The sequence below is a fragment of the Zingiber officinale genome, chromosome 7A (genome assembly GCF_018446385.1).
Source record: "Zingiber officinale cultivar Zhangliang chromosome 7A, Zo_v1.1, whole genome shotgun sequence".
Lineage (NCBI taxonomy): Eukaryota > Viridiplantae > Streptophyta > Magnoliopsida > Zingiberales > Zingiberaceae > Zingiber > Zingiber officinale.
The window spans coordinates 16,548,332-16,565,582 of NC_055998.1; the positions used below are offsets into that span (position 1 = coordinate 16,548,332).

At 36.4% G+C, this 17,251-nt stretch overlaps 2 protein-coding genes across 5 annotated transcripts; both read right to left on the bottom strand.

The window, feature by feature from the left end:
- Window positions 1-388: 388 nt before the first annotated feature.
- LOC122001058 lies at window positions 389-8,495 on the bottom strand. 4 transcript variants are annotated; one of them, XM_042555624.1, is made up of 9 exons: window positions 8,298-8,495; window positions 6,809-7,699; window positions 4,131-5,467; window positions 3,627-3,909; window positions 3,311-3,529; window positions 1,858-2,031; window positions 1,434-1,625; window positions 1,205-1,318; window positions 389-833 (listed from the first exon to the last, which is right to left on the bottom strand). In XM_042555624.1, the coding sequence occupies exons 2-9, from the start codon at window positions 7,529-7,531 to the stop codon at window positions 522-524; spliced, it is 3,354 nt and encodes a 1,117-aa protein (XP_042411558.1). In that variant the 5' UTR covers window positions 7,532-7,699; window positions 8,298-8,495; the 3' UTR covers window positions 389-521. The 4 variants fall into 4 exon arrangements, with proteins under 4 accessions (XP_042411558.1, XP_042411559.1, XP_042411560.1 ...); XM_042555625.1 differs by having other exon boundaries at window positions 6,809-7,719; XM_042555626.1 differs by having other exon boundaries at window positions 6,809-7,745.
- A 1,893-nt stretch (window positions 8,496-10,388) lies between these two features.
- Window positions 10,389-16,973, bottom strand: LOC122001059 (kelch repeat-containing protein At3g27220-like). The gene is made up of 7 exons (XM_042555629.1): window positions 16,605-16,973; window positions 15,984-16,169; window positions 14,100-14,329; window positions 13,706-13,876; window positions 12,747-12,852; window positions 12,118-12,324; window positions 10,389-10,791 (listed from the first exon to the last, which is right to left on the bottom strand). Exons 1-7 carry the CDS (start codon window positions 16,794-16,796, stop codon window positions 10,627-10,629), a joined length of 1,257 nt encoding a protein of 418 aa, XP_042411563.1. The 5' UTR covers window positions 16,797-16,973; the 3' UTR covers window positions 10,389-10,626.
- Between the last annotated feature and the right edge of the window lie 278 nt (window positions 16,974-17,251).

A 17,251-nucleotide genomic window follows, 5' to 3' on the forward strand; every position in this document is an offset into this window, starting at 1 on the left:
TCATTTAGGAAATCCATATCTTAATTTCATGTTATGTTGAAGCCCAAATAATGAATGTCAGCGACATCGTTTTCCTGCATATGTTGTTAGTTTTCGTCGTGAACTGCAAATTGATATTTGTTCTGTTCTGATGGAAGTAAAAGTTGAACAGGTCTCATTCAAAATATCATCCCTAGAGAAAGTCACTCGAATGCCGACTAGTTCCACCCTCATAACCACAACTCAATCAACCCGAGACACATGGCTGAAACATCAATCCTATAATTCTTGAGACTAGCCACAGTTCGAAAGCGAACGAGCACAAGTTTTATCTGCTTCATCCCACTTTTTGAACTAATACAATGACATTTTTTTTCAAGCTCTGAAAACTACATAAAGTTCTACACAATTTAAAGGAATCATGCATCCCTATGCGACTCAAGTTAATAAAAAAAAGTATACACTTGAGGACTTTATTTTCTGCAATTATACATACAAAACGCAATGCCAAAAAGAAAACAAACAAATTCAAGAATAAGTGACTAATCATCCATTCTCCAAACCTCACGGAGCAACTGGTATCTGATAGAACTGAAGTTGTCATTTGCTTTGTTATCAAATCTAGGACTGAAGGACTTGTCCGTGATGGAAGATAGTGGTGAATCCAATTCCTCTAGCTCATCATCGCTTGTGTGACATTTTCGGACAACAGATGACTGAGTCCTTGTAAGTGAGGTGGCTCGTAGCTCTTCAATGAAGCTCTTGATGGAGATAATTGATGGTGGAGAATAGATTACAGGAGATGCGTTACAAAGAATATTTTTTATCTCCTCCTGGCTACTGTCAGCATATTCCTGATAATATTTGAAGATCAAACATGACAGAGTTCTAAGATACCTCGAACTTTGTATGGATGTTAGCAAACATATGCAATGAGTGCAATAGATTTGTCAAGTTTACTTTCTAACCAATAGGACTCTGGCATCCTGATCTAGACCAATTGTATCTAATGACTAGAAGTTGCAGACAGTACTAGCATAGAAACATTAACTGCTACAAAAGCAAGTATGATGAACCGAGTAAAATAGTTATAAAGCTCATCTTTTAAAGTTTGTTCTGATTGGTATGTTAGGCTAGAAGAATAATGGCCACTATTTGGCTTGATTGTAAATTGTAGATTGACATAAATGGAGGATTGAGGATAAGGAAGTTCTTTAGTACTAACCTCAGATTCCAGTGCTTGAAGGACAGCATTAGGAACTGGATCTGGACAAAATTCATCTGGTAGAAATCTATCAAGAATATGGTAGATCACATTTGGACTAAATATTGCGCATGCCTTCACAACAAAGATGAACAAGAAATAGGATCAGAGTTTCCAATAATGACATGCGGTTTCTTACAAATTAGAAATCACTACAAATTAAAACAATGCTACTAATGTATGAGCAAACCTCTATTCTGATTGACTTTTCTAAAAGCATATCCTTTGGAAGCATTAGAAGATCACTAAGTGCATTCAGTAAATGGAAGGTTTTAAATGATTTTGTAACTGTTATCCTGTCGACTAGACTGTTGCCATCAGCATGAGATTCATCCACATCCATACCAAACAGGTCAGTCAGTAATCTAGACCAATTCCCAACCTATCACAAAAGCCAAGATCAAAGACAATATAAATTGAACCTTACTAGACAATAATGATGTATGTTAAAGATATTGATACATGTACTCCACATTGTAACCAGTAGTAATAAATGAGAAATACAGAGAACAGAACAGTTTGAACATCCAATGATTTAATTATCTTAAATACTTTTGCAGAGCATTTATAAGGATTTAAATTGTTATCTATACTTGTGCTTTGATGTCACTTACGGCATTTTTAAGTTGAGCTCCAGAACCAAAGCTTAATCCTCCAGTAGGGATAGGCAGAACCTTGGAATCACTGATGGGATCTGACATTGGATCTGTAGGGATGTTGTCATCTGATTCACGTAAAATAGCATTGAACATAGCCACATCAAGTCTTGCCACACATTGTTCCATGACCTGGGAAGGAATGTTTCATAGAGTTTCAGTTTTAATAGTTTGCATATTGCAGTCATGAAAGTTATCATAACTATTGACGCATGTATTTATGTAATATAAGCAGAATTTTCACAGAAAGTTTCTTTGAGGAAAAAAGGACAAAAGTAAATAACACTCCTATGATTAACTAGACAAATGAAGAGAAGATACATCCTTATTGCTACCAATCTTGCATCTGCAACCTCCTAATAGCACTTATATGAAGATGATAAGTAGACTAGTGTGTACCAGTATGGACTTGCCAAGCAAAACATTGAACAGAATATGAGCATCATTAAATATAATGAAGATCATAAAGATTAATAATAAGACTTTATACCACTGACATCTTCTTTTCCTGACACTAGTAAAAGAGAGTTAAAAAGAAGGAACGTAGATAATGTGCTAATGACATGCTTGAAAGGGCAGTAACAGAACATGGTTGTCTTTGACCGAAGAAAAGAAGAACATGACTTGAATTGGCAGGAGAAGATTGGGAAACAGAATTATAATGAGGCCCCAAGTTCCAACAAGTGACAGAACCAGACTTCCTAATCTGGAGGGATAAACTAATTAACATTTATTATATGTACTAGTTTGATATGGTAATTGTAATTACACCTAGTAAATGTAGATTTTCTTATAAATTCTAGAAACTTAGGACCGAACTTTCTGTTTGAATTTCTAAAAACATGAGGATACCTTTTCAGCATACCTAGTTGGCCAAGCAATTGCTGTTAACTCAGACAGAAGTTCAAGTTCTCATTTTGATGACTTCCTGAAGATAATTTTTTATTCAATGACAATCTTAACTTATGTAGCCCAAGTGAAAGCCTGATCCAACCCAAATTTCAGGGACCTCTTGATATCTAAACATGCATAATAAGCCTTAATAATGCGGGATTAGCAAGTGGTCTTTCATCCTACCTATCTCACTTAATATCTTTAACTTTCAATACTTCACCCCAGACCCAATATTGGTAGCTGTGACTGACTCTAAGAACATGTTAAAACCCAATGTGAGGAACCTCTCAGTACTTAAACATGCTTAGCGACTAAGCATGTAGGACTACAAGGTGGAATTTCAACTCTTTCTAACTTCATTAGTCTCTTTAGCACGTGTACTTTTACTACCCTACAGCTACTGAGCATGTTTATCATAATATTAACTTAGTGACACAAAGATCTCATTGATCTAACGATTGATGATGATATACTACACTATAGGCTAGTACATCAATAAGTAGAAGCCTACACTTACCATTCTAGATAACATAGGCAAGCATCCACACTCAAGCCCTTCACTCCTAAGAGGGCAAAGTTGTTTAGAAGCGTCCTTGAAAGCTTTCTTCCAAATTTTTAAGGACACATTTGCTTGTGGATCACCCATGCTTGGCATCTTACCAAAGCTTTTGCTCGAGTATGATCCTAACAACTGTCCGCCACCTACATGGCTAGACTGCATACAGGGAGTGAAAATCTGTACATGCCATTGATGTCAGTCATTTAAGAACATAATTCTAATATTGCAAAAATCACTAATACTGACCATACAATTACAGAAATAAAGAACAGACCTGCCACCATACATATTCAATTGTTCGGGAGAATATCCAGCTTTCAATCTTTTCCAGTGCTGAAATGAAGGTAGCTGGGTCATTCCAGTCTCCAGACAAAGAAAATTGCTCATTGTTACGAGAAATAGATTCCCATTTCAAAGGTGAAGGTTTGCTCTTAGGTAACTTCACAGATCCATTATATCTGAGGCGGGTAGTAGCAGACTGCTTAGTGTCTGGGAACTTGACTGTTTCTGTCACTATGGCTCTTAGAACAATTGTGTTTGATAACCAAAAAGTCAACCTGTTTAAAGTAGAAATCAAAATATAAGGAACTTGCAGATTTCAATTAACATGGAAGTTCTTATCCATCAGGAGGTGACTTGTGAGGTAGGAACTTGCAATTGCATGATAAAAGTTTACCTAGATAACGAGTTAATGTTAAGTAATCAGACAGTCTTCGTATTCTATATCTTGATCTGATAACAATAGTAAAATTATAAAGAAAAAAAAAATCCTACATGCCTTGGCACATCATTTCCACATGCTTTTGCAACCAAGGCTAGTCCTGATGCAATACTCCTAGCAGCACTTGTGATCCTTTCAATTGGCCATTGTCTTGAAGCATGATTATACATCCTTGAAAGCCTTCTAGCAGGAGTGTGAACTTTATGTGACGAACTCCCATGTTCAGCCATGGTAGAATAAAGGGCTATCTCTATGGCAGCAGCTTCTCTCAGCTCTGCTTCAAGTAACTTGACTCTGAGCTCCAACTCATGGACTTTGTCATTGTAAAAGCTTCTCCCATTTCTTCTAGGAAATTGGTTCACTTTACTTGAACCTGAGCTTGTACTTTCATTGTCATCCCTTCCATCATCAGTGCCAGAATTTGTGCCATTATTAGACACATCTTCTTGGATATCAACTTCTTTAACATATTCTTTATCCTGGTCATTAGCACCATATGTTATGCTTCCCATCGAGCGTGGGGGTGATCTTACGGAAAGCTTCATAGTCCTCAACCTTTCAGTATTAAACGAACTACTATGATGCCTCTCACCAAGAGATCTACAGCTAGAAGAGGCTGAATCAGTCGACAGAGTCCCAGTACTTTGCTTAATTTCTCCTTGCTGAATGTCAGCGATATGTTCTATGCTTGCAGTTGTATCAATAGGATTTTCAAGGGCCTCATTCATAGTTTGACTAACAGTAAGATGATCACCATGAATTTTGGTACCGTTTACTGATCCCATTTGCTTCTCTTTGGAAATGTTATCCTTATCATGCTCATCCAAGTCTTCCTCTGAAACCTTTCTACTTTCCTGTGATTTCCCAGTCTGCTTTATATTTTTCTCTGATTCAGATATGTTAGACTCTTTTGTCTGAGGTGCAAAATTAGAAGATTCAACTTTTTTCGTGATTAGACTATTATCTTCTGCATGTACATATTCTTCTGCAATATTTTCTCTGTTATTGCAGCCTATTGATTTTTTTTCAACTTCCTGAATCATAGAATTCCCAACTGTAGCATCTTTTGTTCTGCTATAACTAATTTCTTCCTCTGGAATTTTGTGAGTTGAAGATGAACATGCTACAGTGCTTATGTTATCTGATTTCATGCTGAGCAACAAATTAGTTTCTGACTTAGTATAGGTCTCATCGATATTTTCTAGCCACTCAGTATTGCTTAAAGAGCCTAGTGATTGAGACTTGACCAAAGTTTCATTTTGATCATGGACAGCATCCTTTAGATGGGATGTTTCTGTTAACTCCAACTCCAATTTTGCAGGCGAAGATGGCAAACATAATTTGGATTCAGAATCACTCGCCACTCCATTTGATTTCACTATCTCGGGCACATTCTGCAAAATCATAAAAATAAATAGCTGATCTTTATATCAAGAAAAACAAATTGCACATCCAATCACTAAATATAAATGTTTAAAATTTAAATTAACCATCAATACGACTGACTAAATTATACCTCAGATAAAAACATACTGAAGGGAAATACCTTGAGATGATATCGAGTATCGACATTTTCAAAGATGACTAAGCGATTTTACAGAAGTGTTGATGTACTAGGGTCAAAGGTGTAAAGGGTAGAGGGAGAGAAAGAAAAAATTAATGTAATAAAAATGATTTAATTGATTTGAATATTTTTACTAATATAGTTTTGTGTAGAGAACAAATGGAGGGCTAAGATTTATGTAGTCGATTCCAAATAGTTTGAGATAAACACACCATGATACTTGATGATTAGTAATCTAATACAGTTAATCTAAATGTAATGTAGCCCAATTATTAGTGTTGTTCCCAGTATGACTAAATTAATTTTGTTTGAATTTAAACTGAGTTTTGGAAATCTCTCAAATGCAATGGATCGTTAATCTCAAGATATATCACATTAAATTTGATGAAGTATACAAGACTTACATATACTTTAGTAGAAAAAATAAATTGAATGTTTTTCATTGTAGCCCTATTCTCCTCTCCCTTGTCCTCCCATCCACCCTTGGTTTCCCTTAACTATCATCTCCACCAGCGCAAGTGCATTGGTAGGAGGCAAAGACTTGTACCAGAATTAGATCTAGAGGTGTCAACATGAGGAGAGACAATCAAGGAAAACACGATAGAGAGCAAGGGATAGAAAGTAAGAATGGCCCCATTGGAAGGCAAATATGAGCTTGTCCCTGTTGTAGGTGAGCTCAGTGGGGTAGAGGTTGATAAGTGTGTAATAGCACTAGTTTGAAGGTGGAAAGGATGGAATCAACAAGCAAGAATAATGACCCATGGCAAGGGACGAGGTCAAGGCCTAGGCAATATTTTTGTGGCATAAATGAAGATTTTTATTGAAGTTAATTTTTATAGAAACCATTGAATACAAAGATATATTTTAAGGATACATCAGCAAGTTTAATAGTTTACTTAAGAAATGGCAGGCTATAATTGGAATGTTTTTGTATGTTCATACTTTGTATATAAAAATTGATGCAAATTGTAAAATTGATTATATATGAAACAACCTTCTAGCATGTACTATAAACCTTATAGCATATTGAAACAGTAATAAACACTGAGAGGTCAAATGGAATTCTCCCAAATTAGAATAGTGAAACAGTCAAGAATACATTTATGAACCTCAAATCAAAATCTGTGAATAATTTGATAACTAGAATCTTTTATAGACATTTAATAAGTACCTTGTTCTCTTCTGGGTTACCATGAAGCAAGGTATCTGCTTTGACCTCTTGAGCAGATGAAGAGTGGTCAAGAGATGAAAGCGAAGAGACATCATCATCAGTGAAGGATGCAATTTCAGCTTCATCGGCGTACTCCTCATTCATCAAGTCTGACACTGATTCCTTCACATCCTTATCTATTGATACCTCCTTTGAGAGACTCGCTCCTGATGTAGAACCCATGTTTGCATCGTCTATGGGTTGGATCTTAACATATAGCATTGGTGGCATTGTGTTCCTGAAGCTTCTCTTGCTGGTTACTGGGATGCCAGCGGCCACAGTTTCTTTAGCTATGTTGTACTCTGCCAAGTCGATTATTGCACAGCCCAAATGCTGCCCTTTAGACTTATCCCTCCTGGGTTCGTACAAGTTGAACTCAAGTGCATTCTTCTGAAATGCACCTTTATCATTACTTTTGCCTGAACCTTCTTTTAACAATGTGACTTGAAGCTTGAAGGATTCATTAAATTCTATCTTCCCTTCTGCAGCACCTGATCCGAGGTTAGGGGTGACAATGCTAGTGGACCCAGAATGGCGGTCCCCATTCTCCCAATGCAGGACCACAGAGCGCAGGGATTTCAGGGACTGGGATGGTGGCCATGGTTTTATTTCATGGATGTGGATGATGCAGTCCACAAGAAATGAAGTGCCCTTCTTTTGCTTTGACCGGAGACCAAGAACCATGGCTCCAATATTTGATTTCAAGGTGGGAGAATCAGTATCTCGGTAGTGCCACAGAAGATGTAGATCAGACTGATTCTAATATTTCATTCTTGATAGCAGAAGTAAAACTCTACTGGAACCGGAGTGGGAAAAATCAGGCTAGAGATTCATGTCGCAATTTCCCAAAAACTGGGGAAAAAAACTAATTCCTGCTTAGAGGAACCAATGAATTGTTCTAGAAACAGACAACTAAAAAACTATCAATAAGCTAAAAACTGAATTATTAACCGACTCTAGTATAAAGAAATTCAATATAGATCGCACAAACACGAAACAGATAGAGCTAAAAATATGTGTTAAATTCACCCAGAAAAGGCGCAGATTTTGCTATTCGCATCAAAATAGTTGTAAAAAAAATAAAAAAGGTGAAAGGAAAGAGCTCCAGCTGACTGCTTGCTCATTTAGCCACAATGTTTAAACTGTTTAAAATTAACAGACGGGGTTCACTTCTGAGAAAAGCCGGGCGAATTCACAAAAATCTAACTAAATTCCGCCAATCCGAAACTAAAACCACAAGAAATCCACGAATCTGAAATGTCAAATAAATCCACAAAATGTCACCGCCAATTCAGAAAGTTCGGTTTGCAGTGGTATCAACAACCAAGAGACTTAGCAACCTGGTTTCGACAACAAAAACCTCATTGAGGAATCCAAAAAAAAACAATTTTCAGCAACCCAAGCTTCAAAAAGAAGTCCATACGAAATGGAAAACGAGAGGAAAGATCACCTGGCAGCACCAGCCGGGACTTGGGTAGTCTAATCGAGCTCCGGACGGCCTCCGCCTCTCCGCATTCTCTCCGATTGAGCCCCTCTTCGTCGTCGCCCGTCGGTGTTAGACGAAGAAGGGGAGTATAGGCCGTCCAAAGTGTCGGAGAGAGACGAAGAATTAGTATAAAATTAATAAAAGCAGCAGCTGTTTCCGGCGAATAAATTTAAGAGAAATTTTTATTTGGCCTCCCAAACTTTATCTAGATTCTAAAATACCCTTGAAATTTTCAAAAATTTCATTTATTTCATTCTCTAATCATTAACATTTTGGTAAATAGTAAAATGATAAAATTTCAAAAGTATTAAAACTACCAGACACATTTTTTAAAAAACGATAACAGTTCGAGGATATTTTTGATAATACTAATATTTTAAGTGCGTTGGAGAAGAGATTAAATTTTTGTGTGAGAGTGCAATGAAATTTTTCCCAAGAATGCCATGTACTCGCTTTATTTACCCACGTGAGTGAGAGGGGCTCGTCGTGGGCCCAATGCATAGATTGGGCTGCTATTTGTCGGTTGGTGATGTTGACTAGATTTACCCAGTATTCAGTGACTGGGGCCCACCTTAATCTGGAATTGATGAACGAGGGGTTGATGTCCAGTCTAATCCCTTGGTGCGGTCGGTGGTCCATCTTACACTACAAATCTGGGCAAAATAATTATTTCACTATAGTTCTGCAAAATAATCTGCTCTTTCACTATAGCTTTTTGACATTTCATGTAAAAATAAAAGACCCTTTACCAAATCAAGAGTAGATTTTTCACAGATTCAGAAAAAAAAAATTATAACATTTTACATATTTTTTTTTTCAAAACGATTGTCCTTTGATGAACAATTTAAACAAGCGAACAGTGATGTCTCACCAATTATATTCTCCCTTGACAAGGAATTCAATTAAACTCGATTACCATCCATTTATAATTGCCATTCAATATGTTATTTATAATTGCCTTGAAGAAGTCACACAAAAAAGCAAGCATGAGCCATAATTATGATTAATTAAACGTGATGATGATGAGGCGCGCAGTTGAGACGTCAATTAAAAAAATATATATTATTTAAAAATATAATGATGCACAGTAGCTAATTATAAGATCCCTCTGCACTAACAATCTTAAGATTATGTGGCCTCTGGAGTTTTGTATTTTCATACAGAATATACGATTGTTTTAATTTTTTTTATTTATTTATTGACTCTCAACTTATATTTTCATTAATTAATTAGAGTATCATCTTACTTCAATTCAATATTATAACAATTAATCACGGATATTCAAATTGGTGTTTGTTTCTAATCCATTACGTAGATTGTTACAACTTGTTAAGTAGATTAAACCCCTGACAAAAATTTACAGCCGTCCTAAAATTTCAAGGGACACCGAACAAATATAACATTGGGATTAACTCCCATCCAAAGAGTATCCATTGGAACAAAAAGGTGAGGCTGTTACTATAAAGGTCCCTCTAATATAGTCACATACTCTTTGAATGGGATAAATAGAGATATTTGTCTTAACACAGAAAGATCAGACACTAAGCGAGTCATTTTGCACTGTTAAAAATTAAACTCAACACCTATTAGAACACCCATTCATATAGATATCAATTACGTCAATCATCCACGAGGGCTTTCCAAAAAATATCCATGCATTATTGCGTTACAGGTTATAGGATCAGGATCACCACCTCTTGCAATCATCAGACCCAATAATTTGCTTGCAGCAGAAGTGGTCGCATTTCTTTGTACTAATCTCGCAATGCCTGCTGATCAGTATGCTCAATGGGGTACTGAATATATTATGCGCTCATTTAGATGAATGAATTAACATTAAAATAAATTAAATATAATTTAAGTTCGACAAAATAAATGAATATATCTGTACGCTTTCAGACTAGCATCTTTAAGAACATTCATCAGTAAAGCTAGGAACTCAGTATCTAGAACCATCAGACCAATGTGTATATTACGAAATGGTAGTAAAAAAGTATGGCTCGATAAATAAACATTTGCAATCGTTAAGAAATGAATGAAGGCTTCCAAATCATGTTGAAGAGGGTGAAAAAAAGAGTACAAGAAATATATTAATTACCCAATAAAATAAATAGTGAAACCATAGCTACAGCCGAAATTGATCACAGTAGAATGGCATGCATTTTAATAGCTTCTCCAACCAAAAGAAACAGAAAACAAAGACCTCGACTCTAATCAAATACAAGTACAAAACAATATAATTGAGACAAGAATTAAAAGATGGATGTAAAATAACCATAAGATCAACGAGAAGTTATAGATGCAATTTAGTTCTCCACATGCACCCAACGACCTTCTTGGGAGCAGGATCATTTGGTCCTTTGTCTCGCTGGCCAGATGTGAAATAAAGCCAGCCATTCCAGTAGCCAACCAAGGTGGTCTTGATGCGGAAAGGCAGCCTTCCCAACACCGACCATTCCTGCAAATTTAAGACAGAGACTTGATCAGAAGGCTTAATTCAAGAAATATTAATTACTGTGAACCATGCTTGCCTGCAAACTACCAAGTGTAACAAATGTTGAATTAATTCATCTTTCACGAATTTTCAGATTTATAAAAAAATTCCAATTTTTCCTTTTTTTATCTGAAGAAGGCCAACTATTTGATGTTTGCTTTATTGCATCCTTAGAGACCAACCAAGTATGAGAATGATGTTCAGTAGTATCACAATACCAACCAAGAAAGTAAACAACTATAAAACAGGTGAGCTATTGGTACCCAATTTAGCACAAATTCTAGTAAGAGTGAGGCAATTTGTGGAAAATGGATATAATGTTCAGTTAATGAGAGGAGCATGCAAGATATTTGATGTATTAAAGAGTGCCACTACTGGGATGCCTTTCTAGCCAATGTCAGAGAAAACAAAAAACAGGCAATTTCAAATAAAATCAATATAACTTATTTGCACCAGAGAAATCAATAGAAGCACAAATGTAATTTAAATACCAGCTGAATATAAAAATTCAAGAAGTTAACTTAGAAAGCAAGTGATATATATACCAGGAGGCATACCCACAATCTGCTCTGACCATGTAATGAACACGATGAAAAATAGCTAATACTAGGTCTATGGTCCGCTAATAATTCTTAATTGGATCGGCAAACACCAATTGGTTCCTGATCTGCTTGATTCTTTTGGGCCAGGCCAACTTTATTTGGTCACCGAAACTCATCTTTCTGAAACTTTGGCAACTCATCTTCCTTTTAACAAAATAAGATGTACTGCTCCTCTCTGTAGATCTTCATGATACAAAAAAGAAAAAAAGAAAAAAAGGAAAAAAAAAAAGAGCAAAGCTTCACTGCTCTCTGAGTCAATTAGGAGTGGCGGAAGGTTGGGGAATTGCAAAAGGATGTTATGAAGATCATACAAATTGCTTGCTTGGGATAAGTAGATGGTAAAGATCCAGTCTTCATAGCAACTCGGGTTTAGGCTAGTACTAGATGGACTAACTAACAAGATGGGTAGGTAATCAATAAATATAAAAGTGCATCATGTAGTCCCATACACTTATTTGCATTGCTTTCAAAAAGGAAATCTGGTTGCATTAATGTATCAGTGTGATTCGTACCTTCTTTCCATGCGCTGAACAGAGAAATCAAATAAAAATGATCAGGCAGCTAAAAAAAATAGTTAACATTCATCTAATAGAGCATCTAAAGAAATAGTTAAAAAAGGAAGAAAAATAATTCAAACAATAAATTGCTCCTCAAAAACAATTTCTATGTAAAGGAAAAAGATTCCTACCAATTTATCCAAATTGAACCGAAACACTTCTCCAACTAACACCATCTTTTTGGTTATAGGATGCTTTTCTGTTGTACCTCCAACAATTATAATTGAATTGTTAACGTTAACCCATGCAAACTCTATATGAGAATCTGGTTTGGGCATGGGCGGAAGTTCCTTCCATTTCATTTCATTATCGAGCATGTAGACATCACTGTACACAACCTGGATAAGCAAGAATAGAATTTGAGGAATATGGAAATATGAGTGCTAAACTAAATGACTGCTAAGAAAGAAGCCACTAGATGAAAAACATGGAACACCATAATATAAGTGTTGCAACGTGAATACCATGCCAGTAAATTCAATCCCACCATTTTAGGCATGTGGACCAAACACATAAAAGTTTATAAAATTAAATAAACATTAAATGATGCTATAATCTTTAATACCTGAACTCATCTTCCCTTTTGAGTCCATGTCTAACATTTACACTCTAACTGGGCACTAAGTATTTTTCTTGATCACATGTAAAATTCAGAAACAGTCACATCAGGCAGTTTCATCGATACCCATGTTGGATACTCCTATCGAATGCAAAAAACAGTCTGATTTTTTTTTTAAGTATTGACTTAAGAATAACTAACCTCACTTCTTCGGACACACTTGAAAATTGGTGATCCAGGTTTAGCCATAAAATCACCCTCTTGACCACCAATGACAATAAGTTGATCATTGGCAACAATGCAGGCCCTGATTGGAAAAAAAAAAAGGTTAGATTGAGGATTGTACCATGATAATGGTAAAAATGTGACTGCAGAATAGAATTTCTATCAATGTCTCAAAGTCATATTCGACCTGGGATTCTTGGAAAGAAACCACATGTCTCAAGCATATATTTGAGAATGATGGTTAATGATGTGATATATGAAGAATAATATAAAAGGCCACTCTAATTGCAGTGGGTATGGTTATGTTACTACAAGAGCAAGTTGTCACTATCATAAGGAGGAATAGACAAGTTGCATCAGTTGCCTAACAATGGGATCATTACAGTATCATGTGGAATATGCCTTCATTTAAATGGCGTTTTTCAAGTCAAAAAAATAGTCAAATCTGAACAGCATAGATAACTAAAATTAACTGAAGTACTGAACACTTTCAGACACATGGAATAGGCTCCTCATGCTTATACCTTGCATGAGACTTAGCTGATGCACTACATGCATAAGGCTGTACTTGTAAGGAGCATTCTGTCTGACATAATGCTCAATTTCATTTTTCTAATTTATTAGCTCTCTTGTGTTAAAGTTTCTTTGAAATGTTTGGTGCCCATGTAGAACTACAAGTTACATTACTCCTTGAAATACTGATCACGTAAATTATCTTCCTGTCAGCGAAATAGAACTGAACCTCAAATTAATAAATAAAGATATGAATCTGATTGTAACAAGTGAAAATATCTGTAAAATGGTTACAAATTTGAAAGTCCAGCCAAATTTTAAACTACAACTTATACATAAAACAGGCTATGTTATAGGAGAAACTATAGCTAAATCTTCTGAAACGAAATTAGGTACTAACTTTAGAGAAATGACCCACAAACCTGTGGGGTCCACCACGAGGCATAGGGATTTCACTCTGCCATTCTTTCTGCAAGGCCTTCCCGTCCTTCACAGCAAGACTCCAGTGTTCTAATCCAGGTTCATGGCGGTCCTCCTTGCTTCCACCCATGACATGGAGTCTGCCTCTCCAGAGTTGGGTAGCTGGAGCATACCTACAGGTGCTAGTGTTAAAGCTTTTCTCAATGTAAACCATATAAATCCATGTCTTGTTGTGGATAGTAGCAAACTCCATCGCAAGTAGCATGATTATGGGTCCATTCTGAAATGATATTTAATTCATGGGATCTAGTAGCATTTTTTATGTTGACCAATTGACAATGTAAAGAGAATGTGAATTATATAGGTGTTACCCTGTTTGACCTTTAAAGAACTCACCTAGGTACTGGCAAGGGTGGCAGATCATGCCACTCTTTCTTCTCAGTATCCAGCACAAAATTCCTCGCAGTAGGGCCTCTACATTGAGGACCATATTGTCCAGTCACTATATAGATGTATCTGCCATCTGTTACCATTCCTAAATGAGAATGAGCCATTTCTTTGGGCATGTCAAATCTTCCTCCCCATGTGTTATCAGTAAAATTATAGATATCTACATGAGAATGAACCTGTAAAACAATTGTTAGTGTAAAAGATCTTTAAACAATGTAGAAAAGAGAAATACATTCGACTGCTGCCAACCTGAAATCATTTGTTTTTTTTTTTTTTGCCTTTATTTTCTTGTTGCAAAAATCCAAAGAGTTGGATATACAGCTTATTTGGATATTCCTAATGATATATAAGCTTGCATTGAGTTCAATGGTGGGAAAAGATCTATGTACTTGACCTCAAATAGTTAGAGGTCTGTGTTGTTGTTTACAAGAACCAAGTTACAGATTAAGTTGTTTGTTTTAGCCATGATTTAGCTTTTGCCAAGCAAGTTAGCTAATGTTAGACTTTGTGAAAGAGTTTTAAGCAAAACAAGTGCATAGAATTTCCTGGTGCCATGTAAATTCAAAGAGCACAGCCTATAAAAACCAAAGACTAGCCTACAAAATAAATGAGAAACTCCTAAACTATAAAATAATTGCTTCTGTGCAATATCAAATCATGCAATCAGGTCAACGACACAGTAATGTGAAAATCTGATACTTTATTTGTGAGTTGGAACTCAAGTCCATTTCAACTCTTAAACAAATGTCAGACTGACAAGCAGGTAAAATGAGGCATTGAAGCTCAACTTTCTATTGAAATTCTATAAAAGATCTTAGTTATTACTTCTATGAAAGTGGTTATTTCCCTAAAACATTATCTTAAAGTCAAACAACAGTCAGATGTTTAAGGAAAAAAAAAAAGGGCAACCCGGTGCACGAAGCTCCCACCATGCGGGGTCCCGGGGAAGGATCCATTGTATGCAGCCTTACCTTGCTTTTTACAAGATGTTGTTTCCAGAATTCGAACCCGTGACCTTTTGGTCACATGGCAACAACTTTAACGTTGCGCCAAGGCTCCCCTTCAATGAGATGGTTAAGGAATGGTTGAGAAATAAAAATTCCTTTAAACTAATATAATACTAAGGAATTTCCTCATTTACATCATAAATTTTTTTGAGAAAATTCAACACATAAATTGCCACCTATTGGAAAGAGAACAAAGTTAATAAATAGAAAAAGAACATAAAAAAGTTACAGACTTCAATGTACATGTTCTGCTGCTTACACTTGCAAGCACTTAAATTGAAGGGGAAAAGGTAAAGAAAACAAAAGATAGAGCAACTGAATGTTGTATCTACCTATTGGAGACAAGTTTAGATTGAAGAGTTTGAAAGAGGAGGTCAGTATGCCTTCCCTTGTTTTTAGATTGAGGGGTTTGAAACAGGTCAGTGTGCCTTCCCTTGTTTGGGTAGCTATCTAAAGAAGAGGGAACGGAATTCCCCTACTCCATTTGCTTTCATAAGCATTTATCGGTGCATGTATCATTGCTGTCCCCTTCTAGCCCTTCTTTCTCGCTTACTCATTACTTTTACATGAATTTTTGAAAATTTAAGAAGTGGTCAATATCACTAAAATAATTAAAACAGATCATATTTTGGATAGGATGTCAGTGAAAGCATTCATACATTGCTTGTGTCACATTATACTTCAAAAACTCAGAATTGAACTAAGTGTAAGAGACTATATATGTGAAATGTGTTCAGATAATTGTAGATATCAAAAGTCCATTATAAAACAGAACATGAGGGCACGAGATGCCAGTAAAGTCCAAGCTATATAAGATTCTCACATAGTCGATTGTACCATATCCAGCAAAGACAAACAAAAGATTTTTAATCTGAATAGCAGCGCCATCTAGACGTGGAACAGGTGCCTCTGCCATCTCTTCCCATTCTAACATTGTTGCTGGTAAATCAGCAAAAGTTGCATTCAATTCTTTTGATTCTAATATTTTTAAGTCCTTTTTCTTCTTAACCTGCAAAAGGAAGATTTATTAAAATCAGATAAAAAGAAGAAGCACAAGGGAAATGCTTATGCGACTAACAGATATAAACAAAAGAAATAGAAGAGATTGAAAAGAAGCATAAAAGAAAAAAATTACTGAATCTGTAATTACCATAATTATTTATCTCCAAACTAATACATTACACTTTAGATTCATTTTAGAGTTATTTATCTCAAAATATGAAAATTGTCTACTTGCTATCGTCAACATTCCCACAAATACCTTTGCTTCTCTCGCTCTCTTTCAATTAACAAGCACGAGGAGGTATTTATCATCAGATTCGTTAAGCATTTTCAAGATAAAAGCAAGAAAAATAGTCACCAGACAAATAAAGATTGGCCTAGAAAAGAAAACGCATCGAAATTCTAACAACGACGACATCAGGAACGAAAATCTCATACTCACCACCGACTCGGCAACCAGATCGCCTGCACCGGAAAGTCTCTCGAGAGATCGATCGAGGTTTCCGGACCAAACGAGGGAAGAAGAAGCGGAATTGGAGTAGGCCCAAATGAAATCAGCGACGAGGGCGACCCCTAGAAGTGCGACGCAAGAGAGGACCAAAACGTACCTCCCCGACTTATTGGATCTCGCCATCGAGATCCCCGAGGGCCGACGAGGAAGCCCGAGTAGGGATGGGAAATGGCCGGCGTGAGAAAGCAGAAGACCGGGGAGCGAGATGGCAGTGTGATTTGAACGGGGAGGATCGCGTGCTTCGCTCCAGCAGTGATGGGGGCTTCGAAGGAAGTCGGAAGAATATGTTACACCGCCGGGACCGGTTAGTAGATGTTGCACTTCCTTTTATTCAGAGGCGCTGTGGTATGGAGTCTCACGATTTGTGACTTGACTTGAGTTGCGGATCGGGATGGTGCGCGGTGCGATGTTCCATCCTTCAACAGCAAGCGCAGCCGCGTAGAGCCGTGAGATATGTCGTGGCGTAATTTATGTTGCGCGGAGGTGGCAACTTTTTATTATTGGGCAAAACTAATAAACAGACGCCCCAAATTTTACAAATAACCTCCTTGTTTTTTTTTCAAAAACAAAAAATAATA